General features: G+C 35.9%; 2 protein-coding genes and 2 pseudogenes across 3 annotated transcripts; 2 read left to right on the top strand and 2 right to left on the bottom strand.

The window, feature by feature from the left end:
* Positions 1–1,328: 1,328 nt before the first annotated feature.
* LOC111064124 (DNA-directed RNA polymerases I, II, and III subunit RPABC2) lies at positions 1,329–6,090 on the bottom strand. Its single transcript, XM_022351807.2, has 4 exons — positions 5,698–6,090; positions 5,153–5,216; positions 3,822–3,913; positions 1,329–1,595 (listed from the first exon to the last, which is right to left on the bottom strand). Exons 1-4 carry the CDS (start codon positions 5,733–5,735, stop codon positions 1,385–1,387), a joined length of 405 nt encoding a protein of 134 aa, XP_022207499.1. The 5' UTR covers positions 5,736–6,090; the 3' UTR covers positions 1,329–1,384.
* Positions 6,091–6,156: 66 nt separating this feature from the next.
* LOC111064133 lies at positions 6,157–13,933 on the top strand. Of its 2 annotated transcripts, XM_039438249.1 has the most exons (5): positions 6,157–6,381; positions 8,803–9,752; positions 10,065–10,339; positions 11,390–11,507; positions 12,566–13,933. In XM_039438249.1, exons 2-5 carry the CDS (start codon positions 8,827–8,829, stop codon positions 12,654–12,656), a joined length of 1,410 nt encoding a protein of 469 aa, XP_039294183.1. In that variant the 5' UTR covers positions 6,157–6,381; positions 8,803–8,826; the 3' UTR covers positions 12,657–13,933. The 2 variants fall into 2 exon arrangements, with proteins under 2 accessions (XP_039294183.1, XP_039294182.1); XM_039438248.1 differs by having other exon boundaries at positions 8,803–10,339.
* A 33-nt stretch (positions 13,934–13,966) lies between these two features.
* On the top strand, positions 13,967–15,949 carry LOC111064143 (annotated as a pseudogene).
* Positions 15,950–18,353: 2,404 nt separating this feature from the next.
* Positions 18,354–19,934, bottom strand: LOC111064152 (annotated as a pseudogene).
* Between the last annotated feature and the right edge of the window lie 849 nt (positions 19,935–20,783).

The following is a 20,783-nucleotide window of genomic DNA, read 5'->3' as shown; positions in this document are numbered from 1 at the left end:
AAATAGAATCCGTGAATGATATAAAAGATCTTGGAGTGGTGATTGACTCTGACCTTTCTTGGAGACCTCACCAAGAATACCTCAAAAACAAACTAAACTCAGCAATTTTCGTACTGAGAAATTTGAAAGCTATTTTGGACTCCAGGGCTCTTAGAAGTGTTTATTTCGCACTGTTTCACTCACACCTGACCTACGGCATTATTTTTTGGGGAAATCAAGTTGCGTAGTTCGAGGTGTTCAGAATGCAGAAGTGGGCATTGAGAGTGATGATGGGAGAATCAATTAGAAAAAGTTGTCGCCCCCCTTTCAAAAAAAATCAAATTCTCCCATTCCCAAGCCTATAAATATTTTCGAAACAATCTGCTTCATTAAGAAAAATCTACATGAATTTAATACAGGCGGAACATTCCATCAATACCCAACAAGATATAGGAACAACCTAAGAGACGACACACACCAGACAACCATGTATGAGCGAGGTGTTAGGAGTTCTGGTATTCGGTTGTATAATTTATTGCCAGCTCATATAAAAGAAATGGCTGGTACTAAATTCAGAGATCATTTAAAGAAGGAGCTGCTGTCCATATGCGCGTACTCAAGTGAAGAGTTCAGAGAGTACTACGAGCGTCGAGATGGGGTTTAGAGAGAATAGAAAAAAAATGTATTGACTTTTCATGTACCTATCTATGTTCTAAACTACGAGCGTCGAGATGGAATTTGGAGAGAAAAAAAAATGTATTGACTTATCATTTATGTAATTATGTTCTGTATTTTATTGACTTACGACATTGACAAGTCCAAATACCCCTTTTATGCCCACATGAGCTTTCATGCTTTTGTGCGAGGGTGATTAATGAGATGATAATGATGTCAGTGGATGAAATAATAATAAATAAATATAATACTACCGTAATTCATATTTCAACACAACAGATTTCACATAACATACATTAATCAAACATTAACCAACAAGGAAGTCTGCTAATCTGTAAGGACACAATACAATAAGGAATTCCCTGAGTGTTTTTTGAACTCCTTCAAGCCCTCAATTTCTCTTATGTGAGATGGAATTGAATTGAGTATTTTTATTCCCATATAAAACGGGCCTCTCTCCAGCAGGCTAAGTCTATGATGTGGGTAAACAAAACCTCTAAATCTTGTATTATGGGGATGACTCACCTGGTTCTCCTCATACATCCGTCTATTTTTGAAAACTGCAAAGTATTTGCAGTATACCTAAAGTAGAATCCAACATAGCGTGCCCTATATACTCGACTATGCTTTTGAAGGTTACGGCAATATGGAGGTTTCAAAAATAAATTGCAGGGCTTGATAAATAATTTTTTATTAAAAAATTTAAAACCTAAAGATTACACAATTAAATTCAGTGATCAATAATGATAAGTTCGTCGATTCCCCAGTCCTCGTAACTGTTGTCTGGAAGGTATCGTCTGATAATGATGGGGATTTTGCGCTGTTTCAGCTCTTTCATGGCAATCTGGAGGGGGTCGGTCTCGCCCTCCAATTCCACCATTAGGGGGGCACACATGGCTATCTGTAGAGCTCTTGTTCCTAACACTCTTGCTCTTTCATACCTGCAATAAAATGTATTTGATTTATTAAGAGACAATAAAAAACGAACAAACAATTGAAAAAATATTCTAATGTAAATAGAATGGGAATTAGATAGAAAATTCAAGAGTGAGGTTTTTCAGAATGTGCACATCATAGATTTATAATGTAGAAAGCGATGGTATATAGATAACAAGATTTACTTCAATTAGATGACAGCATTAAATTGGATGTCAAGCTTGTTAATATAGAATTAATAAATTAAAAATATATTTATGATTAGCCTAATATAGTTTTTTTTATTGCGGATTATGCCCACATGAGCTTTTATGCTTTTGTGCGAGGGTGATTAATGAGATGATCAAACGTCCATGCCTATTCGATGAGATTCGAACTCGCGAGCACTAGCAGACTGACGAATGTAATGCCTTCATTAACTAGTAGTTCTGTGAACAGTAGACCTCACGCAGTATTCACAAATATCATCCACAAGTATCTGATTAAAACTATAGACCTTATGGAAATATGGTACAGCAATAGACTGGCTTCTCCACACATCTGTGTAATCACTTGTCAGCTGATTTATGATGAATAATTCTATAGTCTGATTTTTACTCTAATATTGGCATATGAAGGAGGCTCCTTTTTCCTTTTATATTATCCTTGAAATGTAAAATTTCCAAAAACCTTGTATATAAGTTGACGCGCAATTAAAAAATGAACATACCTGTCAAATTTCATGGAAATCTATTAACGCGTTTCGCCGTAAATGCGCAACATATAAACATTTAAGAGAAATGCCAAACCGTCGACTTGAATCTTAGACCTCACTTCGCTCGGTCAATCATCTCGGCTATCCTGGCCGGATAGGATTTCTTTCCTTTAACGGATGTTAACAAGGAAACCGACTTGTAAGTGAGGATGATTAAATAATATAAGTTTTAGCTGAGGAGTTAGAGGCTCACAATATTGTTTGAAGGCCGATCTCTTAAGGTGCATACAGATTACGCGCCGCGAACATGAGCAATTCACTTTTAATCAGCTGATTATATCTGTATTTTTACAGAAACGGTAAGATATAGATATAAAAAGCTTGGCATCAGTTGATTAAAAGTGAATTGCTCATGTTCGCGGCGCGTAAATCTGTACGCACCTTTACATGTTGACCAATCCGTGAGACCAACACTATGGCTCAACTTACACAACCTCGACTCAAATCGTACTACTCCAGACTCTCGACCTTACGACTTTTTTGCTAATTGTCACTACTTCAGTTCCATGCTACTACATTTCTAACCTTAGTTTATTAAAAATATAAGATCTAATCCGTCACTTCTTAGCATGTAAAAAATGTTATAATAATTATTGTGAATATATTGTCTCATCTTATTATTGTATTATCTTAATGATAAAACATCACTTTCATCAAACATAACCTCACTTTCATTAAAATGTACGGTACGACGCAACTCAAATCGAGGCTCGACCAACATGAAGAGCCGACGTTCGACTCAGTCTCACAGTCGTGAGGTCGCGGAGACTATAGTGAGGTCCACGTTATATAATGACAGTGGATAAAGATAGAAGAATAGCGATGCCGATTCTCTGCATAAATTAATCATATTTCTACACTGTCAAAAACATAATTGGCACCGTTGTGGACCTAGAAAAGGATAGCACCACCGGCTTTGTCGAATGATAGACAAGGATAGCAAAACCAACCAAAGTTGATCAAATACTGTCATTATAACGTGGACCTCACTATAGAGTCGACTGGTAGAGTGTCACTATTTAAAAACACATGCTGTGTCGAGAAGAGACTACTCACTCTTTATTTTTAGGACAACTGAATGTATTGAAACAAAATAGAATATACCCTTTTATTTTATAACACAACTACAATTTCAACTCTTCAAAAGTCATTCTGAAGTAAAATTATTATTATTATACAATTAATTATTTATGGACCCTTTTATTTCATCACAATATGAACTTGGTTCCAACTCTTCAAAAGTTATTTTCAATCGTAATTTAAATTTCCCTTGGAAAGGGTATTTGATATATTCTATTGAGTTTCAACACAGATATCTGTGTGTTGTCTCAGGATTTGTCTCATCCTTGAGAAGTCAACTGAATGACCAATCTCCATGTGTTCGTAGGAGTCAAGGGTTCTGCTGCTCTACTGATTCTAAGAGACTGAGGTACAAGTTTTATACGGTACTGAGTAAACTATGAATGATGGTACCAACTTTGTCATGTAGCGTGTTGTTATCCTGTTTGATTTGGCTACGCTTCCACGAGCTTCGCCTGGTGTTAGCAATTCTATATTTTCTCCTTCATCCTGCAAGAAAAGAAATATTGAAATTATGAAAAAATGATATAATTAAGAGGCTTAACGTAGGAAGATTAATTTTTTGACATAGCAAAGTGCTTGACAAGAATTTTTATGATGTAGGCTTTCATCAGCTGCTAGAATCCAGCATAGACGGCTAATATACAACCGCTGAAACAATATTGCCATAATTGTAGGCTGTCTATCGAGCTGGGAATATCCTCCATTTAAGCTGTTGAGCAGGGAATATTTCATGAACATCATAATCAACTAGAAGCAGGAACAACTTGATCACCAACCGCTACGAGTATGCTACACGCAATAAAAAAGCATTTCTATTTATTGGTGTGAAGCTTTTCATTTCGTTCTCGGAACAATTTAGAGGTTTACAAATTCTAATTTTTAAGTGGAGGCTGAAACTATTCCCGATCACTACTTAATTAACCCTATTTACACTTTTGATGAGTTATATGATATGAACTGTCTAGCTTGATATGTTGAGTTAAGATGAGGTGTATACTTTTATCAACTACTGCTACTTTTTTGTTTTAATTTGAGTGACTACATTGTATCCCAAGACCAGGAAATCACATACTTGAATAAATGTTATCTGAATATTTTCATACGTGGATGGTTAATATTTCATGATATTGTAGTGCTTTTAGAATAGTATATTTTCAATTATTGTTTAGAGTATATATGACATTTATTGTATATTGAGACAAAGATAATGCTTCTGAAGACCACAGATTACAATAAAACATATTCTATTCTATCATTCACTAGATTATTGACTTGAGTTTTATTATGGGAGTAGGTGTTCTAATTTTTGAATTGATCTTATGCATCTATATGCCAATAAATCAAGATAGTTATTTATCTATTGGCTGAAACCCAAGATATTCAAGAGTTGAAAGCATTGACAAACCACCCATAGTCAGCCAATGCGTGCTGTTTCCTGTTTTCTCGTCTGCTCTGCTGGTTTTTCTGTGTAATGGAGTTACTGTAGGCCTAATTGTTATTAAGTATTATTGTGTTACTTTTCTTATTGTTTTTATTTTGGTCAATATTTTCAGTTTCTATCATGGATATGGCGCTGGCTGCCGCTGGTCTTATTTGCGCAATGGTCACATTGACAGATAGCAAGACCAACGCAGTCAAGCTTTACAAACTGAGCCAACATGTGGTCAAGATATAAAGGATAGACAATTGTTGGTGCCAATGATTTTTAAAACTGATAGAACTCACCTCTTGCTGGTCCATATCCTCCATATCAGCATCATCTTCAACCTCATCAAAGTCCTCTCCAACACTGAAATTTGACAGAATTGGTTAGTCAATAAGTTGCATCAAAGCCCAATATTAAATTGGGGCTTCAGGCTGAGACACCAGTGGTGACCGTGTTTATAGAAAGCTAGAACACAAACAGTGTCTTAATGGTCGCTGGGCTGACCAAAATATGGTGTCCCTATGATGTGATGCCTTGCCAATCGTTCGTCAATTTGGTATTCCAGTTTGGTAATTTAATGTAAGTAATTAGGAATCTAAGAAAAGTTACAATTTTACTATCAACATTAGTGGTCGTTAATTTTATTGTAACACCATAATGTGACCACATACTAAAAACAATAATTAGTTTCAACAAGTACATAGATCAAAATAAAGAATTTTAATTCAAGAAATTTCATGCGATTCATTAAAAATCCATGTGATTAATAAATAACATAACCTATAAAGACAAATGAATTCAATAAAACATTGGAAAAAGAAGTTTGAAATTAGAGGCAACTCACTCATCGGCTTCAAACTCTTCATCTGCGTTCCCAGCCATATTCAATAATCAATTCACTAAATTAATCAACACTAGATTGATCAATTTTAGAATGTTAAAATTTGTGAAGAGATTCCTTTCTTTACTCGCTTGTTGTTGTTTTGTTTCTCGTTCTCGTTTGATGATGATGAGTTTGATCTTCGATGCTACAAATAAGGAAGGCACTTGGCAATTGGCATGGCCTTCATGATAAAATGCATGCTGCAATATTGAAGTAGAATCTCAAAAACTCTAATTTGAAAATGACATTCTTATTTCATTTTGATAATATTTTTGTTTCGTCAACGCAATATTCTTCTTTCGTCTTAATATATTTGTCTTTTGTGATGAATAATTTATCAATAGCTCAAGCTCAAGACTGTGTTCTGTGTAATTCACAGGCACAGCTGATAAATTTTACGTGCGCACACGCGTTTCACTTTCACTTTAATTTTATTTTGCGATTTGCTCCTTTGCGTAGTGTAAAATAATTTAATAAGGTTAGGAATCACAGGAACAAAGTTTGAAAATAAAATATTCTTTTTATTAATGAAGGCTTAAAATTTGTTTATTTATCATGCAACTAAAGTTATGGCTATCTTGTTGTTATAAGTAATAACAAGTTGTAAATTTGTGTAAAAAAATTACAATATTATCTACTTTTAATGTAAGTACGGTAAACTATTTATTATTATTATTTTCATTTCTTAAATTTTAAATACTGAAATGTCAGTTATTATGTTACAATTCATCTGTAATTCTAGTCGTATATTATAGTGTTCCACTCAAGTTACTTGTAAAATAATGTTAAAAGTGTTATTTACAATCACAACTCACAAACCTCTCCAATAAAATACACTTTGCTCACAGTTTCCAGATGTTACTAGCAAAGTTACTATTATCATAGAAACCACTTATTCAATTCATGTCACCATGTAATACCATATGAACACCAAAGGGAAACTTTTATTATAAAAGTTGAATGGTGTGGCAATTCCGGTGGTCCGAGCAAGTGGTGGATGCACAGTAGTTATCAGTTGGCTCCAATATCAAGTGCAAAGGTGATGGGAAGGGTGACAGACGTCTCATCATCACCTTGAGCAACCACTGCTGGAGTACCTATTGATCTTGAAATAACCAAAGCCCATCTAGCTTCAGATGGTAGCACTCTGTAAGGGCTGACTATAGCTACTAGGTAAAAACCAGCCAACAGTCTCAAAGGCGGATGAGAAGAAAACCCAACAGTGAATGCGTTGAAGATCTGAAGGCTGCAGGATAGCATGGTATACCAGAATTAGTTAAATGGGAAGGAGTTAGCTATAGATATTAGCTTCCTTGGGACTGTGTAAAAGACAGCCTCCAATCCAAAAAGGCCAAAACGCATTCCTTCCCTTCTCCATAAATTTTGAACATATACTTTTGAGGGAGGAGATATGCTACTGAGTCTGTCTGTCTGGTCTAAATGATACCTGTTCATCTTCCAAATCTTCTTCCGTCACTTTGCGCAGCCTTAACTACTGAGCTTTATGCTTAGTAGTTGAATGGGATACCCAGGTGGTAATGAAAATTTATACTGGTATACTAGAGAAAAAGCTGCGATTTGGAAGATGAACTGCTGGCATCTTGACCAGGCAGACAGACTCAGGAGCATATCTTCTCCTTTAGAAGTATATTTTCACAATTTATGGAGAAGGAAAGAAATGTGTGAATTTGTTTTTGGTCTTTCTGGATTTGAAGGCAACCTTTTTCACAGTCCAAAGGAATCAAATATGGACGGTGCTAAATAGAAAGAGATTACTTACAAAACTAATTAAATGTATTATTAGTGAGGATGAAGGATTGGTGGCAAGGGTTCGCACAGGGGGAGGAATGTCAGAAGAGTTTGACATGGAAAAAGGGTGGCAGCCTCAGCCCACTTCTGTTTATACTAGTAATGTAATTTCGCAATATATGTTTCAAGCTTTATTGTTTACATCAGCAATACAACAAAATACAAAACATCTCATCAGATACCTATAAACTAACAATTTAAAGATACTATGTACTTCTGAAAGGTTGATTTGACACTATATTATAATGTATCAATACAGTAGAAATCAACTTGAAACTTGTACACAACTCATATCAACATTTTGAAATGATGTAACTGATGATGGAAATGAACCTTAACATTTTATGTGAGAACCGATGCAAACAAAAATACTATTCACAAAAGAGCTTCCTCAAAGCCCTTGTTCGTGAATAGGAGTTTGAATAATGGGACATAAGAAAAATATGGAAAACATATGAAAAAGACACAGACGCATTCACACAGTCATCAAAATTCGACACAAGAGCTCTCCTGCATGCTGACGATATAGTCCTTATTTCAGACCCAAGAGAAAAATTACAGCAGTCTTCAACTAAATAGGCAGAGGAGTTGAAATTGAGGCGAATGATTCTCGATGTACAGAAAAGTAAGGTCATCGTTGTGTCAAAGGTAATGAGAGATAATGTGCCGGTTATGGTGGATGGAAAGAAGATGGAACAGGCAGCGAAATATGAGTACCTTGGTACCATACAGTGTTTTCAGAGGATGGGAAAATAGATAGGGATGTGCTTAAAAAAGTGAAAAAGGGGATTGCTGCATATTACGCAACAAAAGATTTTGTATTTGGAAAAGAGAACTTGATAAAAATATGAAGAACCAAGTATATCGGACCGTTATTGAACCTATATTGTTGTATGGAAGTGGAAGCTGGCTAATAAAATTATCTATCGCTATTAATATCAGACAAATATTGGAATAGCTTGAATCACAGCTACTATGTAAGGCGGTGGAAAAAGGAAAAGATGCAACAATGCCCCCCTACCATTTCCAATGACTCAATAACGTACATCTATAGATCAAAATTAATAATTCTACTGACCGATTTTACTTCAATAGATTATCCGCAAATTATATTAGGTACGTACTTTATTTTAATCTTGAAATTAACATTTTATCGTTTTTCAAATCTTTAATTAATTTCAAAACAAATGGATGTATTTGTGCTAGTATGATAATTATTGCGCCTGGAATAAAGTCTTTCCTATTTCTATTTTTCAGCTTGAAGTGTAATCGACTGAAGACATGAGCGAAGTTAATACGGCTGAGATTCTCCGTGTTCTTGAAGCGGGACAAAATACTATGACACTCCTGAATTCACTTCCCGTCCAAAAAATTGATGACAACTTGAAAAAAGAAATAAATTTGACAGCATTTTCCTGCCAGGTACTGCAATGGAAGATATTCCGGGCTACATCAGGTGAACCAGATGAGTTGTGGGAAGGGTTAGCTATGCACGAGTACATGTATGGTAAATATGTGAAACATTACAACGATATTAATGAGTTAGGGTGTACGATTTGTAAGGACATGTTCCCGTGCACTCGAGATGCATTACAGAAACATTTTGAGAGTGGAATACATATTAAGAATTTTTCAAAAGTCATATTTTATGAACTTCTGGACTGCTGGAAAAATGAGAGCGATTTTGTTAAGTACAGAAAGTTTGTAGATAGTGACGGTCCCAGTGGCAAGATGTTTTGTAAAGTGTGTTGTAAAGAAGTGGAGAAGGACGAGATGGAACTTTACAAGCATTTCAGAGAAAATCGACATCAGGAATTGTTTGCAGACATTGTTATCGCCATGATTGGAAGCAGGTGTGGGAAAGAGAGTGGGGATTTTGTGTTTTCATCTCCTTCTGAAAGGAACCAGTCCAACCCTAGAGAACCAACTGCTAGAAGCTCAGACAGCGCTGCATCTACAATCCCAAACAGTGGACCTTCTAGAAAGAAAAGCTTCACAAGAAAACTAGTCGATACTCGCCTCGGTGATAATGCACAAAAAGGGGAAAATTTGAACATTTCTGTCGATTCTCATTCAAACAGTACAACGTCGAATAATTCTACAAACAACGTTACAGATGATGACAGAATGTCCTCTGGATTCAGAAACTTTGGGAACTCCGAACCTACTCCATCATCAAGTGGTTCAAGATCAGCCACTGCGACTACATCGAGAAATTCAGATCCTAAGAGACGTAGTTTCACGAAAAAACTCGTTGAATCCCGTTTCAATGAGACACCAAGAACGGTTCAAGAAAAGACTTCTAATGGAGCAAATTCATCAGCTCAAAGCAGATGTGGATCGGTGGATGCGGATGCAACTACATCGAGAAATTCAGATCCCAAGAGACGTAGTTTTACGAAAAAACTTGTTGAATCCCGTTTCAATGAGACACCAAAAACGGTTCAAGAGAAGACTTTTCATGGAGCAAATTCATCAGCTCAAAGCAGATGTGGATCGGCGGATGTGGATGCAACTACATCGAGAAATTCAGATCCTAAGAGACGTAGTTTCACGAAAAAACTCGTTGAATCCCGTTTCAATGAGACACCAAGAACGGTTCAAGAAAGGACTTCTAATGGAGCAAATTCATCAGCTCAAAGCAGATGTGGATCGGCATATAACACTTCTAGCAGCAGCTCTGGCAGGAGGATATTATTCGATAAAATCAGAAAGATGTCAGAGGTACATAGAATGCATTTCATGGTGGGTGATATCAAGGAAACCAACTACATCACACCAATAGGACTGGAAGGTTGGTATTATTATTATTATATTCTAATAAATTGATTTACTTGTAACATTTTACTATTAATAAATAATCTTTTGTTAGTAACTATTCCAGCTGAATATGGATTTGTAAATTCTTAATAGGGAGCGTTTTAACCGAGTGGTCGCGCTGATAAGCTATCGCTTAGCTAAGAAGAATCATGCTTCTGCTACTCTCGTTGGAAGGGTGACCGCTTGAGCCAATTCCTCTAAATATGATACATTAGTTGTAAAATCGCTTCCCGATTGTTCGGAACCCACCTAAAACTGTAGGTCCATTCATCTCTCATTATCATTCGCCTCGTTATCCACGCACAAGACTAGTGCTCGTGTGGGCATCATCCTCAGAAAAAATCATATTCTGTTACTTGTATTTTTTCAACAATGTAAGTCATCCATTATTACCCTTAAATACGAGTATTTATATTATATTGTATGTGCGTTCTATTGAAGAACAACTACTTTTCATACAGATTTCTTTGCAATGATCAAGTTTGGTTGTTTGTATCGGAGGTTTCTTGAAATCTGCCAGTAAAAAAGCTATGACTTTGGTCAGAATGTTGATTTTTTCCATTCTCAATTCAGCTGCCTCGAAGACATAATCACAGTTGTTGGCCTGGATTATTACCGTAGTGACATCTGTAACTAGGCAATATTCAACTTCTGTGCTGTGATCCAAGATTTGAGTACGATTCACTCATGTTTTCAAGTTATTATTTACTAATGCGTCCTCTCCGTCTCAAGATATTACTGTGAAGGTTGAAATACAACCTCTATAATTTGGGCAACAAATAAAAAATTATTCAATAATAATGTAGAAAATTTAACAATAAGAAGACAATAATAATATAATAAAACCACCATCCATCCTAGCTCTAATAAATAATGATTGGCCAAGTATCCAGGTACAGTATGATTATTATTAATGTTTGTATGATTTTGGAAAAGGATAACTACTCGTGCAGTACCTATGTTTAGTTTACCTGTATCAATATGAATCACTAATAAAGTTAGGCCTACTGTATTATTTTCGCAGGTATTCCTGTCCATATAACAAATGATCAGATTGATAGAGCATGTGTTTATTTGGGCGACGTGGTGCGAGTTGAAAGACAAACTATTAGAACAAATGTGATCATCTATATTATTCTAAAGTAAGTAATCGAAAAACATTCATTCACTAAATTATTTTTTTTAATGCGGATGATGCCCACTTGATCTTTCTGCTTGGGCGTGGGCGATTAAGAGGTGATCAAACGTCCATGCCTACTGGCGGGATTCGAACCCACGACCAGGTAGTGCTAGCAGACTGAAGGGTACAACGTTCTAGTCATCTGAGCAATGCCGTTACAGTATACTTAATATGAGTGTAAAATTAAGTATACAATTAATGTATAGTATACAGATGACGTGGAATTCCCCCAATAAGACTATACGTCAAGTATGCCATTAAAAATTGTATTTTTAATGTCAGTGCCATTTAAAATTATACCACAGGTAAAGTAGAAATGTAGGTCATGTCACTTTAATTTTTCACGTGGAAATATGAAAATATTACTCATCACAAGACATTTGATTATTGGGATATTGCAAAAAACCAAGGACCCTCATTGTTCAAGGGAATAGTGAACGGTTTCGCCAAGTTCGGTCAACACATTTGAACATGGTCAAATTGACAACGCTTTACGAGTGCACTAACATAAATGATTTCCATGGCAATAGTCCTAGTTATTGTTATCTATTGCAGTGCACACTTGAAAAGCTTACCCATGTTCAAAAATGTTTTGACCGAGCTTGGTGAAACGGAGTATAAGTGTATCAAACTTTAAAATACTAAACTCTAAATTTTCATTTTGAATTTTATATAATTCTATATTAATATTGAATTTACTCATCCATCTATTTCAAGAAATGTATCCCTTCAAAATATCTCATGCTTGCAATGTTTTATCTGATGAATCAATTTGTGTAAATTCTAATAAAAGTAGCTTATAGATGGAAAAAGTAGGACAGCATGATACTGTCAATGCGGATTTTTTCATCAATGTTTATTGAAACAAATGATTTTCAAATGGAAATTTGTAGAAAATGACGTGATGAACAGCACTGGCCGCTAGTATATTCCCGTCTATACTTCCCCCGTTGATGAGCAGCTGTAAACTTTTGAAAATATACCTCATCCAATTCGTAACATTTTTTTCCTTTTTTACAGTGACCGATACAAGAGTATATTTGGAAAAGGTTTAGGTGTTTCAATGGCTGGAGGAATCTACAGAATATTGAATCCTTTCCTATATTGTTAATCTCTGGTAAGAATAGTCAAATAATCCTACAATATTATTATTGTCCACAAAAAATATGTTCATATTTCTTGAATGCCTTTCTTAATCAAGAAATGTTGAAAATTGTACTATACTTTGAATTTTATTTTGTCCTTGTAAATTTATATATTATGTAAAATTGACACTATCATTCATCACCACTGTTATAATGTAAGGATAATTCTGTCAATTTAAACCTAATCCACCTTGACATTACATCAGGACCAGGTAGGCTACTTGCTCAATGTTTATAGATGTTTTTCCTCTTTATCTAATGAATGTAAGTTTTATTTACAGTTAATTGTAACATTATTATAATTAGATATTCTATGTACTTTTCATATTTTCAGTAGTTTTTTATGTATTGTATTTTTCTTTATAGGGCTACTACACTTATTAAAATGAAATGAAAAGTTTTTTTGTATTGTATTTTTCTTTATAGGGCTACTACACTTATTAAAATGGAATAAAAATCATCAAATCATTTTTTGAAAATTTTACAGAGATTTTTGATTTGAAAATTGCTCTTATGAGTCGAAACGTGTTAAGCGTTGATAAAAATATAAAAGGGTACTTGATGATTCTATTTCACTCCAATACATGTAATGTTAGTTTAAACTCCAATGTTTTGTTACACTTCCCTTATGATTAGATATTTGTTGATATTGTTTTGTTACTGTTATATATTGCAACTTTATCTTCAACACTGTACGGCTTTTCACAATTTCAGTAGATGTTCTAGTTACTGGAGGCAGGTTATCCGACTTACAAGTTTACCTACTTGAATCTTTCACCTGTTAAAGTGAGTGTCCACACAGTCCAGGTTACATGCTGAGTAGGCCATCTACTGTTGACGTCAAAACCAGGTGTTTGCATATTATTTTTGTTTACGGGCAGATAGAACACAATCAAATGTTTTTTATGATAGATCTGGACTGATGGTTATCATACTATAGCTGCCAAATGTTTAATCTATGAATAATTATTTAATGGTTCAGACCAAGTAGCATGAGCACGTTGAAACATATTCACATCTATAATAATTGAAGTATCTCAATTACATTGAAAACCTGATTTTAAGAGGCTTATAAGATACTGTTGACTGCAGGCAGTTGGTAAAAGTTACCGTAGAATAAATGGCCCATATGAATAAAACCAGAGCAAATGCTCATGAGCAAGAGCATGGAGCATAAGGTTTTGCTCATGAGCATTAGGTAGAAGCATAAGCATTTGCTCATTTCTATATGAATAAGCTTTACCTTATACTCTTACCTTATTCTCCTGATCTCTGGAGCAAATGCTCAAACTATTTTTTGATCACTATGAGCAAAAGGTGTTGCTCACGTTTATTCATAGAAAATGAAGCAAATGCTCAACTTTATTCATATGGCCCATTATTACAAATCATACTAATAATAAATAGCTTTCACAAAATTCTGACAATATATTCATATTGGAAATGAGAGATGGAAATTGGTGAGGAAAATCGTCCAAATCTAGGATTGAATGAAGTAGAAGAATCGTTGGACTCAACTAAAAAATCACCATGACAAGCGTAGATCTGCTACAACCGCGACACATGGCCAAGGAGAGATGGAAAGTGGTGAGAAAAATCGGCGGAGATGGATTCGGGGAAATCTATGAGGGATTGAACCTGGTTACCAAAGAACAGGTTGCCGTGAAAGTCGAGTATGCAAAGCAATCATAACAAGTCTTGATAATGGAGGTTCCATTATGAAAGAAACTGCAAGGAAAAGAACACCTAGGCCGATTTATTGGATGTGGAAGAAACGACCGTTTCAACTATGTAGTTATGCAGCTTCAAGGTGAAAATGTGGCTGAGCTACGTAGAGCACAACCTCGCGGAGCGAGCATCCACTCTGTCCACCACGTTGCGATTGTACCATCAGATTCTCAGCGCCATTCAAAGTATTCATCAAGTTAGGTTTCCCCACAGGGATATAAAACCTTCAAATGTTTGTGTTGGCCGACTGCCTTCGAATTGCCGCAAAGTGTACATGCTGGACTCTGGTCTCGCCAGACAGTATACAACCGGCAATGCTGGAGGTAGGGCACCCAGAGCGGCTGCAGGATTCAGAAGCGCTGTGCGTTATGCCTCCATCCATGCCCACAAGAACAATGAAATGGGTTGCCACGACGATCTCTGGTCTATATTCTACATGCTAGTTGAATTTGTGAACGGGTAGCTACAGTGGGGAAAGATGAAAGAGAAAGAACAAGTGGCACTGATGAAGGAGAAGTACAACCTTAAGGCGCTACTCAAGCACCTGCCTTCCGACCTGCGAATCTTTCTCGAACACATTTAGTCTCTGGAGTACAACGACAAACCTGACTTCCAAATGCTCAGCAATTTTCTGGAACGCTGCATGAATCGTAGGAGTGTGAAGGACACCGACCCGTATGATTGGGAGAAGCCAATCGTGGGTAAACTACTACTTCCATTGACTCAGGGCACCACTCCGGACACCCCTACCCTACTGTCATCCCGCATCGTCACCTCTGACAATGTCATGATCACCTCGCCCTTCGACAACAATCAGGACATTGGTCACCAAGCGATCCAAAGCTCTCAACAAGTTCCCATTAGACAGATGACGATGGATCGTAATTGTCATGCCACAACTCATCCATCCGAGATAGCTCCTGTACCAAGTTCGCCTGATAAGCAACGGCGAGCCGTTTCGATGCCAGTCACCCCGCCGCGGTAACCTCATCGTTCCCCCAACCTCCCAGGTCGACTGCGAAGGGGACGCAGTCATGGTTTCCGCCACATGTCAGTCACCCGCCGAGATGCTAATAATAACAATCAGCGCAAATCAGACAAATAGAGGATTCTTAGATAATATAGTTTTAAATTGCATTTCTAGTACTTTTTTTCGATTTACTAGAAACATTGCAGTAGGTAGAAATGAATTGGAACTTACGCTGCAGATAACATTTCAAATACATTCCTCAAGTATAGTCCAAATATATCAATTTAGGGCCGGTTTCCGAGCTCAGGATCTAGCTAAGTTTTTGACTTTAAACAGCTGGAGTCAGAAAATTGGCGTACTCGTAGTTTTTATGATAATCTTTATTTTCTCATTTCTATAATTCATTGGAAATGGTTTTCCTTGACGATATAAAAGATTCCTAAATAATTCAAAATAGCGGAAACTTTACACTATTTCTTCTTTATTTTATTTTGTGTTTTATTTTCTTGTTTTCCGTAATTTAATTTAAACGTGGAATAAGACTACGCCCTGTTTCGAAAAGCCAATTTTCTGACTCCAGTTGTTTAAAATCTAGAACTTAACTAAATCCCGAGCTCGGAAACCGGTTCTTAATGGTGAAGTAAACATTATTTTTGTGAGCCAAATTATCATAAAATAGCCATGAATCCATTCAGCTATGTAACAAGCATTTATTCTGAAAACTATTAAGGAATATTCTAGCAAGAATATTCTAATCATATCAATTATTTCAATATCTCAGAAAATAAGGTTTATTTGGAAAGATTGCTTCCTATGTAAAGAAATTGTGTTACAGTAAGTTGTTTAAAATATGTAAGAAACTCCAAATATACTCTAGAATCTACTATCAAAATTAATGGTTGGAAATATGAATGGGTGCTAAAAATTTTTCCAAATTGGACTCTTCTTCTCTTCTGAGTACGTGACCGGATCATTAATCTCCTACATTTCATTTAGCTCACAATGCCTGGATTATTGTAGAGGTCTCTGATTTCCTTATTATGTTTCTTCCTCTATTCTCCTTGTTCGTATGTGGGCCCATATATCTTTCGCAGCACTTTATTTTCAAACACTATGAGCTTTATTGTTCTGCTTTCTTGGTCATTTTCCAAGTTTCAGACCCATAGAGTAGTGCTGGACTTATAATTGTTTTTTATAATTGAGCTTTGTTTTGTGAGATAGGGACTTTGAAGAAAGTAATTTGTTAAATACACCTGTTCGCTGAGTTTACCCCATTTTGTATCTCCACAATATCCAAATTTTTACTTGAGATTGTTACCCAGAGATATTTGAATTCCTGTACTTGCTCAAATTCATGCTCATCTATTTTCAAGCTGACCATCCTTTGCCTCTGCTTTCTTGTAACAGTATTTCTTGTATATTCATATTGCCAGCCAATAATTCAATAACTGACACTAGATTCTACTGTAGATACTATTTGGAGCTTCTTACATATTCTAATCGACTAACTGTAGAACAATTTCTTTACATAGGAAGCAATCTTTCCAAATATACCTTATTTTCTGAAATATTGAAACATTTTTCATGATTTATTCTTGCTGGAATATTCCCTATTAGTTTCCAGAATAAATGATTCATTGAAGTTCTACAAATTTAGTCATATCATTTATTTTGAGAATTATATTGTATGTATCAATATATAAATAAATGAATATCTGAGATTCATCAGTTGTAATTCATATTACATATACAGATCCTGCCTTTTCTAATTACTGGTAACATCATTAATTTGCAAGTTTTAATCAGAATCATTCAATTTCAAATCAATTTGTTGCAGTTTGAATTGAACTGTTGTTACATAGCTGAATGGATTCGTGACAATTTATAATAATTTAGCTCACAAAAATAATGTTCACTTCACCATTGAATAGATCTTTGGACGATACTTAGGCCTGCCGCAAAGTAGACCCACACTAATCCACGAAAAGCTACCCACGCCGTGGGATGTTTTGTAAACCATTGCTAGGCTTCTCTAGACATCTGTGTAATACATGCAATGAATAATCCACTTATTCATTGCATAAGTAATATGCTATTTTACTTATATGTAATATAAGTAAATTATAGTTACTTATAATAAGTTAATTATGTAATATTATATGTTACTTATTCATTGCATAGTAATTATTGCTATAATTTTATAGCAATTGTTCACAAAACATCCCACGGCGTGGGTTGCTTTTCGTGGATTAACGTGGGTCTCCTTTGCGGCGGGCCTTAAGGCTGTGCAAAGGCTGAAAATAAACTCTCTAGCCTACAAATGGTGATATTTTTCAAAGTTTTTCGATTTGTATACTATTAAGCTATCGAAATGAAAAAGTTTTCTTAGTAAAACATTACTTTTTGTGATATGAGCGTCTAAAGTTTAGATTTTTGGGACAGAACATTTCAAATTCGGTGAGGGATAAATCAATGAAATTTAGAGGATTACTTTTTCATGGTATTGTTGATTGAACGAAATATTTTTTTTAAATATCAATATTCGAGAAAGTTATTCAATTTACAAAAAAATATAAAAAACAACTCAACTAATAGTAACTCAACCGATGGATATTTTTGGTAAATTGAATAACTTTCTCAATAATTGATATTCTTAGAAAATTTTTGCTTTATTCAATCTACAATACCATAATGAATTCATCCTCTAGATTTCATAGATTTATCTTTCACCGAATTTGAAATAATCTGTCCCAAAAATCTAAACTTTGGACGCTCATATCTCAAAAAGTAATGATCGAGAAAAAATGTTTTACTAAGAGAACTTTTTCATTTTGATAGCTTAATAGTATACAAATCTAAAAACTTTTAAAAATTTCACCAGTAGAGAGTTTATTTTCAGCCTTTGCACAACCTTAAGGAATGTATTTGAAATGTTATCTGCAGCGTAAGTTCAATTCACATTTCCCTATTGCACTGTTCCTAGTAAATAGAAAAATGTACTAGAAATTCGATTTAGAACTCTATTCTCTGAGAATCCTCTATTTGTCTGATTTGCGTTGATATCTGTTGTTAGCATGTCAGCGCCTGACTGACTTGTGGCGTAAACCATGACTGCGTCCCCTTCGCAGTCGACCAGGGAGGTTGGGGCGACCGATGAGGTCACCACGGCGGGGGTAACTGGCATCGGAGTGGCTCGCCGTTGCCTTTTAGGCCAACTTAGCACAGGAGCTGTTTCTGATGGCTGAGTTGTGGCATTAAAGTTGCGATCCATCATCATCTGTCTATTGGAAACTTGTTGAGAACTTTGAATCGCTTCAAGTCTTCTTGTCCTTCTGCAGGCACCGAAAACCTCCTTATCCTTGCGATTATAAGGTTCTATGTTTTCCTAGTTGTTGTCGAGGGGTTCTCCTTATCATGACATTGTCAGTGGTGACGATGCGGTGAGACAGTGGGGTAGGGGTGGCCGGGGTGGTGCCCTGGGTCAGTTAAAGTTGTGGTTTACCCACGATTGGCTACTCTGTATCATACGGTTTGGTGTCCTTCACACCCCTACGTTTCATGCAGCGTTCCACAGAATTGCTCAGCATCTGGTAGTCAGGTTTGTCGTTGTACTCGAGAGACAGAATGTGTTCGAGAAAGATTCACAGGTCAGAAAGCAGGTGCTTGAGAAGCGCCTTATGGTCATACTTCTCCTTCATCAGTGCCACTTGTTCTTTGTCTTTAATCTTTCTCCACAATAGCTGCCCGTTCACAAATTCGACTAGCATGTGGAATGTAGACCATATATCGTCGTGGCGACCCATTTCCTTGTCCTCGTGGGCATGGATGGAGGCATAACACACAGTGCCTCTGAACCCTGCAGCCGCTCTGGGTGCCCTACCTCCAGCATTGCCGGTTGTATACTGTCTGGCGAGACCAAAGTCCTGCATGTACACTTTGCCGCAATTCGAAGGCAGTAGGCCAACAGAAGCACTGGTTTGATATCCCTATGAAGAAACCCAACTTGATGAATACTGTGAATGGCGCTGAAAATCTGATGGCCCAGTCGCAACGTGGTGAACTGAGTGGATGCTCGCTCAATACTAGTAGGTAGGCTCAATGAGTAGGTATTAGTATTAGTAATAGCTATTACTACTAGTAATAGTAGGTATTGGCTCGCTCCGTGAGGTTGTGCTCTACGTAGCTCAGCCATATTTTCACCTTGAAGCTGCATAACAACATAGTTGAAACGATCGTTTTTTCACATCCTATAAATCGTCAAACCTGTTCATTTCCTTGCAGTTTCTTTAATACTGCAACCTCCCATTTTCAAGACTTGTTATGATTGCCTCCCATACTCGACTTTCAAGGCAACCCGTTCTTTCGTTTCCCCGAATCAACCTCCGCCGATTTTCCTCACCACTTTCCATCTCTCCTTGGCCATGTGTCCCGGTTGTAGCAGATCTACGCTCGTCATTGTTATTTTGTAGTTAGAGTCCATCGATTTATCTACTTCATTCAATCCTAGATTTGGACGATATATGATTTTAGATGATGTGCGAAACATATTATGATAGTAGATGGTAGTTGGTTATCTTTTGTTTTACCATTTCTGCATGGAATGTTATGTAGATTATACACATAAAATATCCAATCTCGTTCTCTACTGAATTTTAATACTAAATATTCTATAGACGAAGTACTACTGGTCTGAGTCGTCGATATAATTCAGTAATTCTGAAAGACAGGTAAATGTAAAGGCTCTACTTTTCACGTGCCCTTGTTTAACTGCAACTCAATTAGAACTCTTGTTAGAAATCAATTTCTTACTTATTGATGACCAGTAGGTAACCCGTGCTCTGCAAGGGTTCATTTAAGATTTTGACCTACTGAAATCTCGAGTTGGAAATAGGCCTATAACCATCCCTGGTAAATTGAGAATCTATACGCAAAGTTTCTATTTGAGTAGATGAGACGTGATAATGCGATAATTTCCTATCCCGTACGTGTATAAGCCAGTTTTTTACTGATTATAAGTAGAAATATTTCTATTTGTCAGCAGTTTTTTGTGTAGGCCTACTGGTTTATTGTATAGTGGACAGGCACATTTCACTGTGAACTGAAGTTTTGCTGATATAATTAGCAAATTTCACACCATCAGGATATTATTTTTAATTTTGTTGTTCTATAATTCACTTTATGTTCACTATCATGAATGTTATCTCTGTAGTGTATAATTAATTATTAGATAATTTGTGACTACATCACTTTGTAACTATTACGTCATCACCCATCGTGTGCTATTTTTCATACTTATGCATTATTCAATTTTTAAATTTGATAACTGAAAGTTGATTTATATCTTGAAATTCATAGGTTTAAGAATATATTGGAATTATTTTTGTTTTTTGTTTTC

This window comes from Nilaparvata lugens, chromosome 11, assembly GCF_014356525.2.
Source record: "Nilaparvata lugens isolate BPH chromosome 11, ASM1435652v1, whole genome shotgun sequence".
Lineage (NCBI taxonomy): Eukaryota > Metazoa > Arthropoda > Insecta > Hemiptera > Delphacidae > Nilaparvata > Nilaparvata lugens.
The sequence above is the reverse complement of the archived record's forward strand: the minus strand, read 5'-3'. Positions and strand labels throughout refer to the sequence as shown.

Excerpts from the sequence above, each read along its gene's own strand:
- LOC111064124 (XM_022351807.2), bottom strand. The coding sequence starts at position 5,735 with ATGGCTGGGAACGCAGATGAAGAGTTTGAAGCCGATGA. Across the intron at positions 3,914-5,152 it reads AGGATATGGACCAGCAAGAG|GATGAAGGAGAAAATATAGA; the intron begins GTGAGTTCTATC and ends CTTTTCTTGCAG. Across the intron at positions 1,596-3,821 it reads ACAACACGCTACATGACAAA|GTATGAAAGAGCAAGAGTGT; the intron begins GTTGGTACCATC and ends ATTTTATTGCAG.
- LOC111064133 (XM_039438248.1), top strand. The coding sequence starts at position 8,827 with ATGAGCGAAGTTAATACGGCTGAGATTCTCCGTGTTCTTGAAGCGGGA. Across the intron at positions 10,340-11,389 it reads CACACCAATAGGACTGGAAG|GTATTCCTGTCCATATAACA; the intron begins GTTGGTATTATT and ends TTATTTTCGCAG. Across the intron at positions 11,508-12,565 it reads ATCATCTATATTATTCTAAA|TGACCGATACAAGAGTATAT; the intron begins GTAAGTAATCGA and ends CCTTTTTTACAG.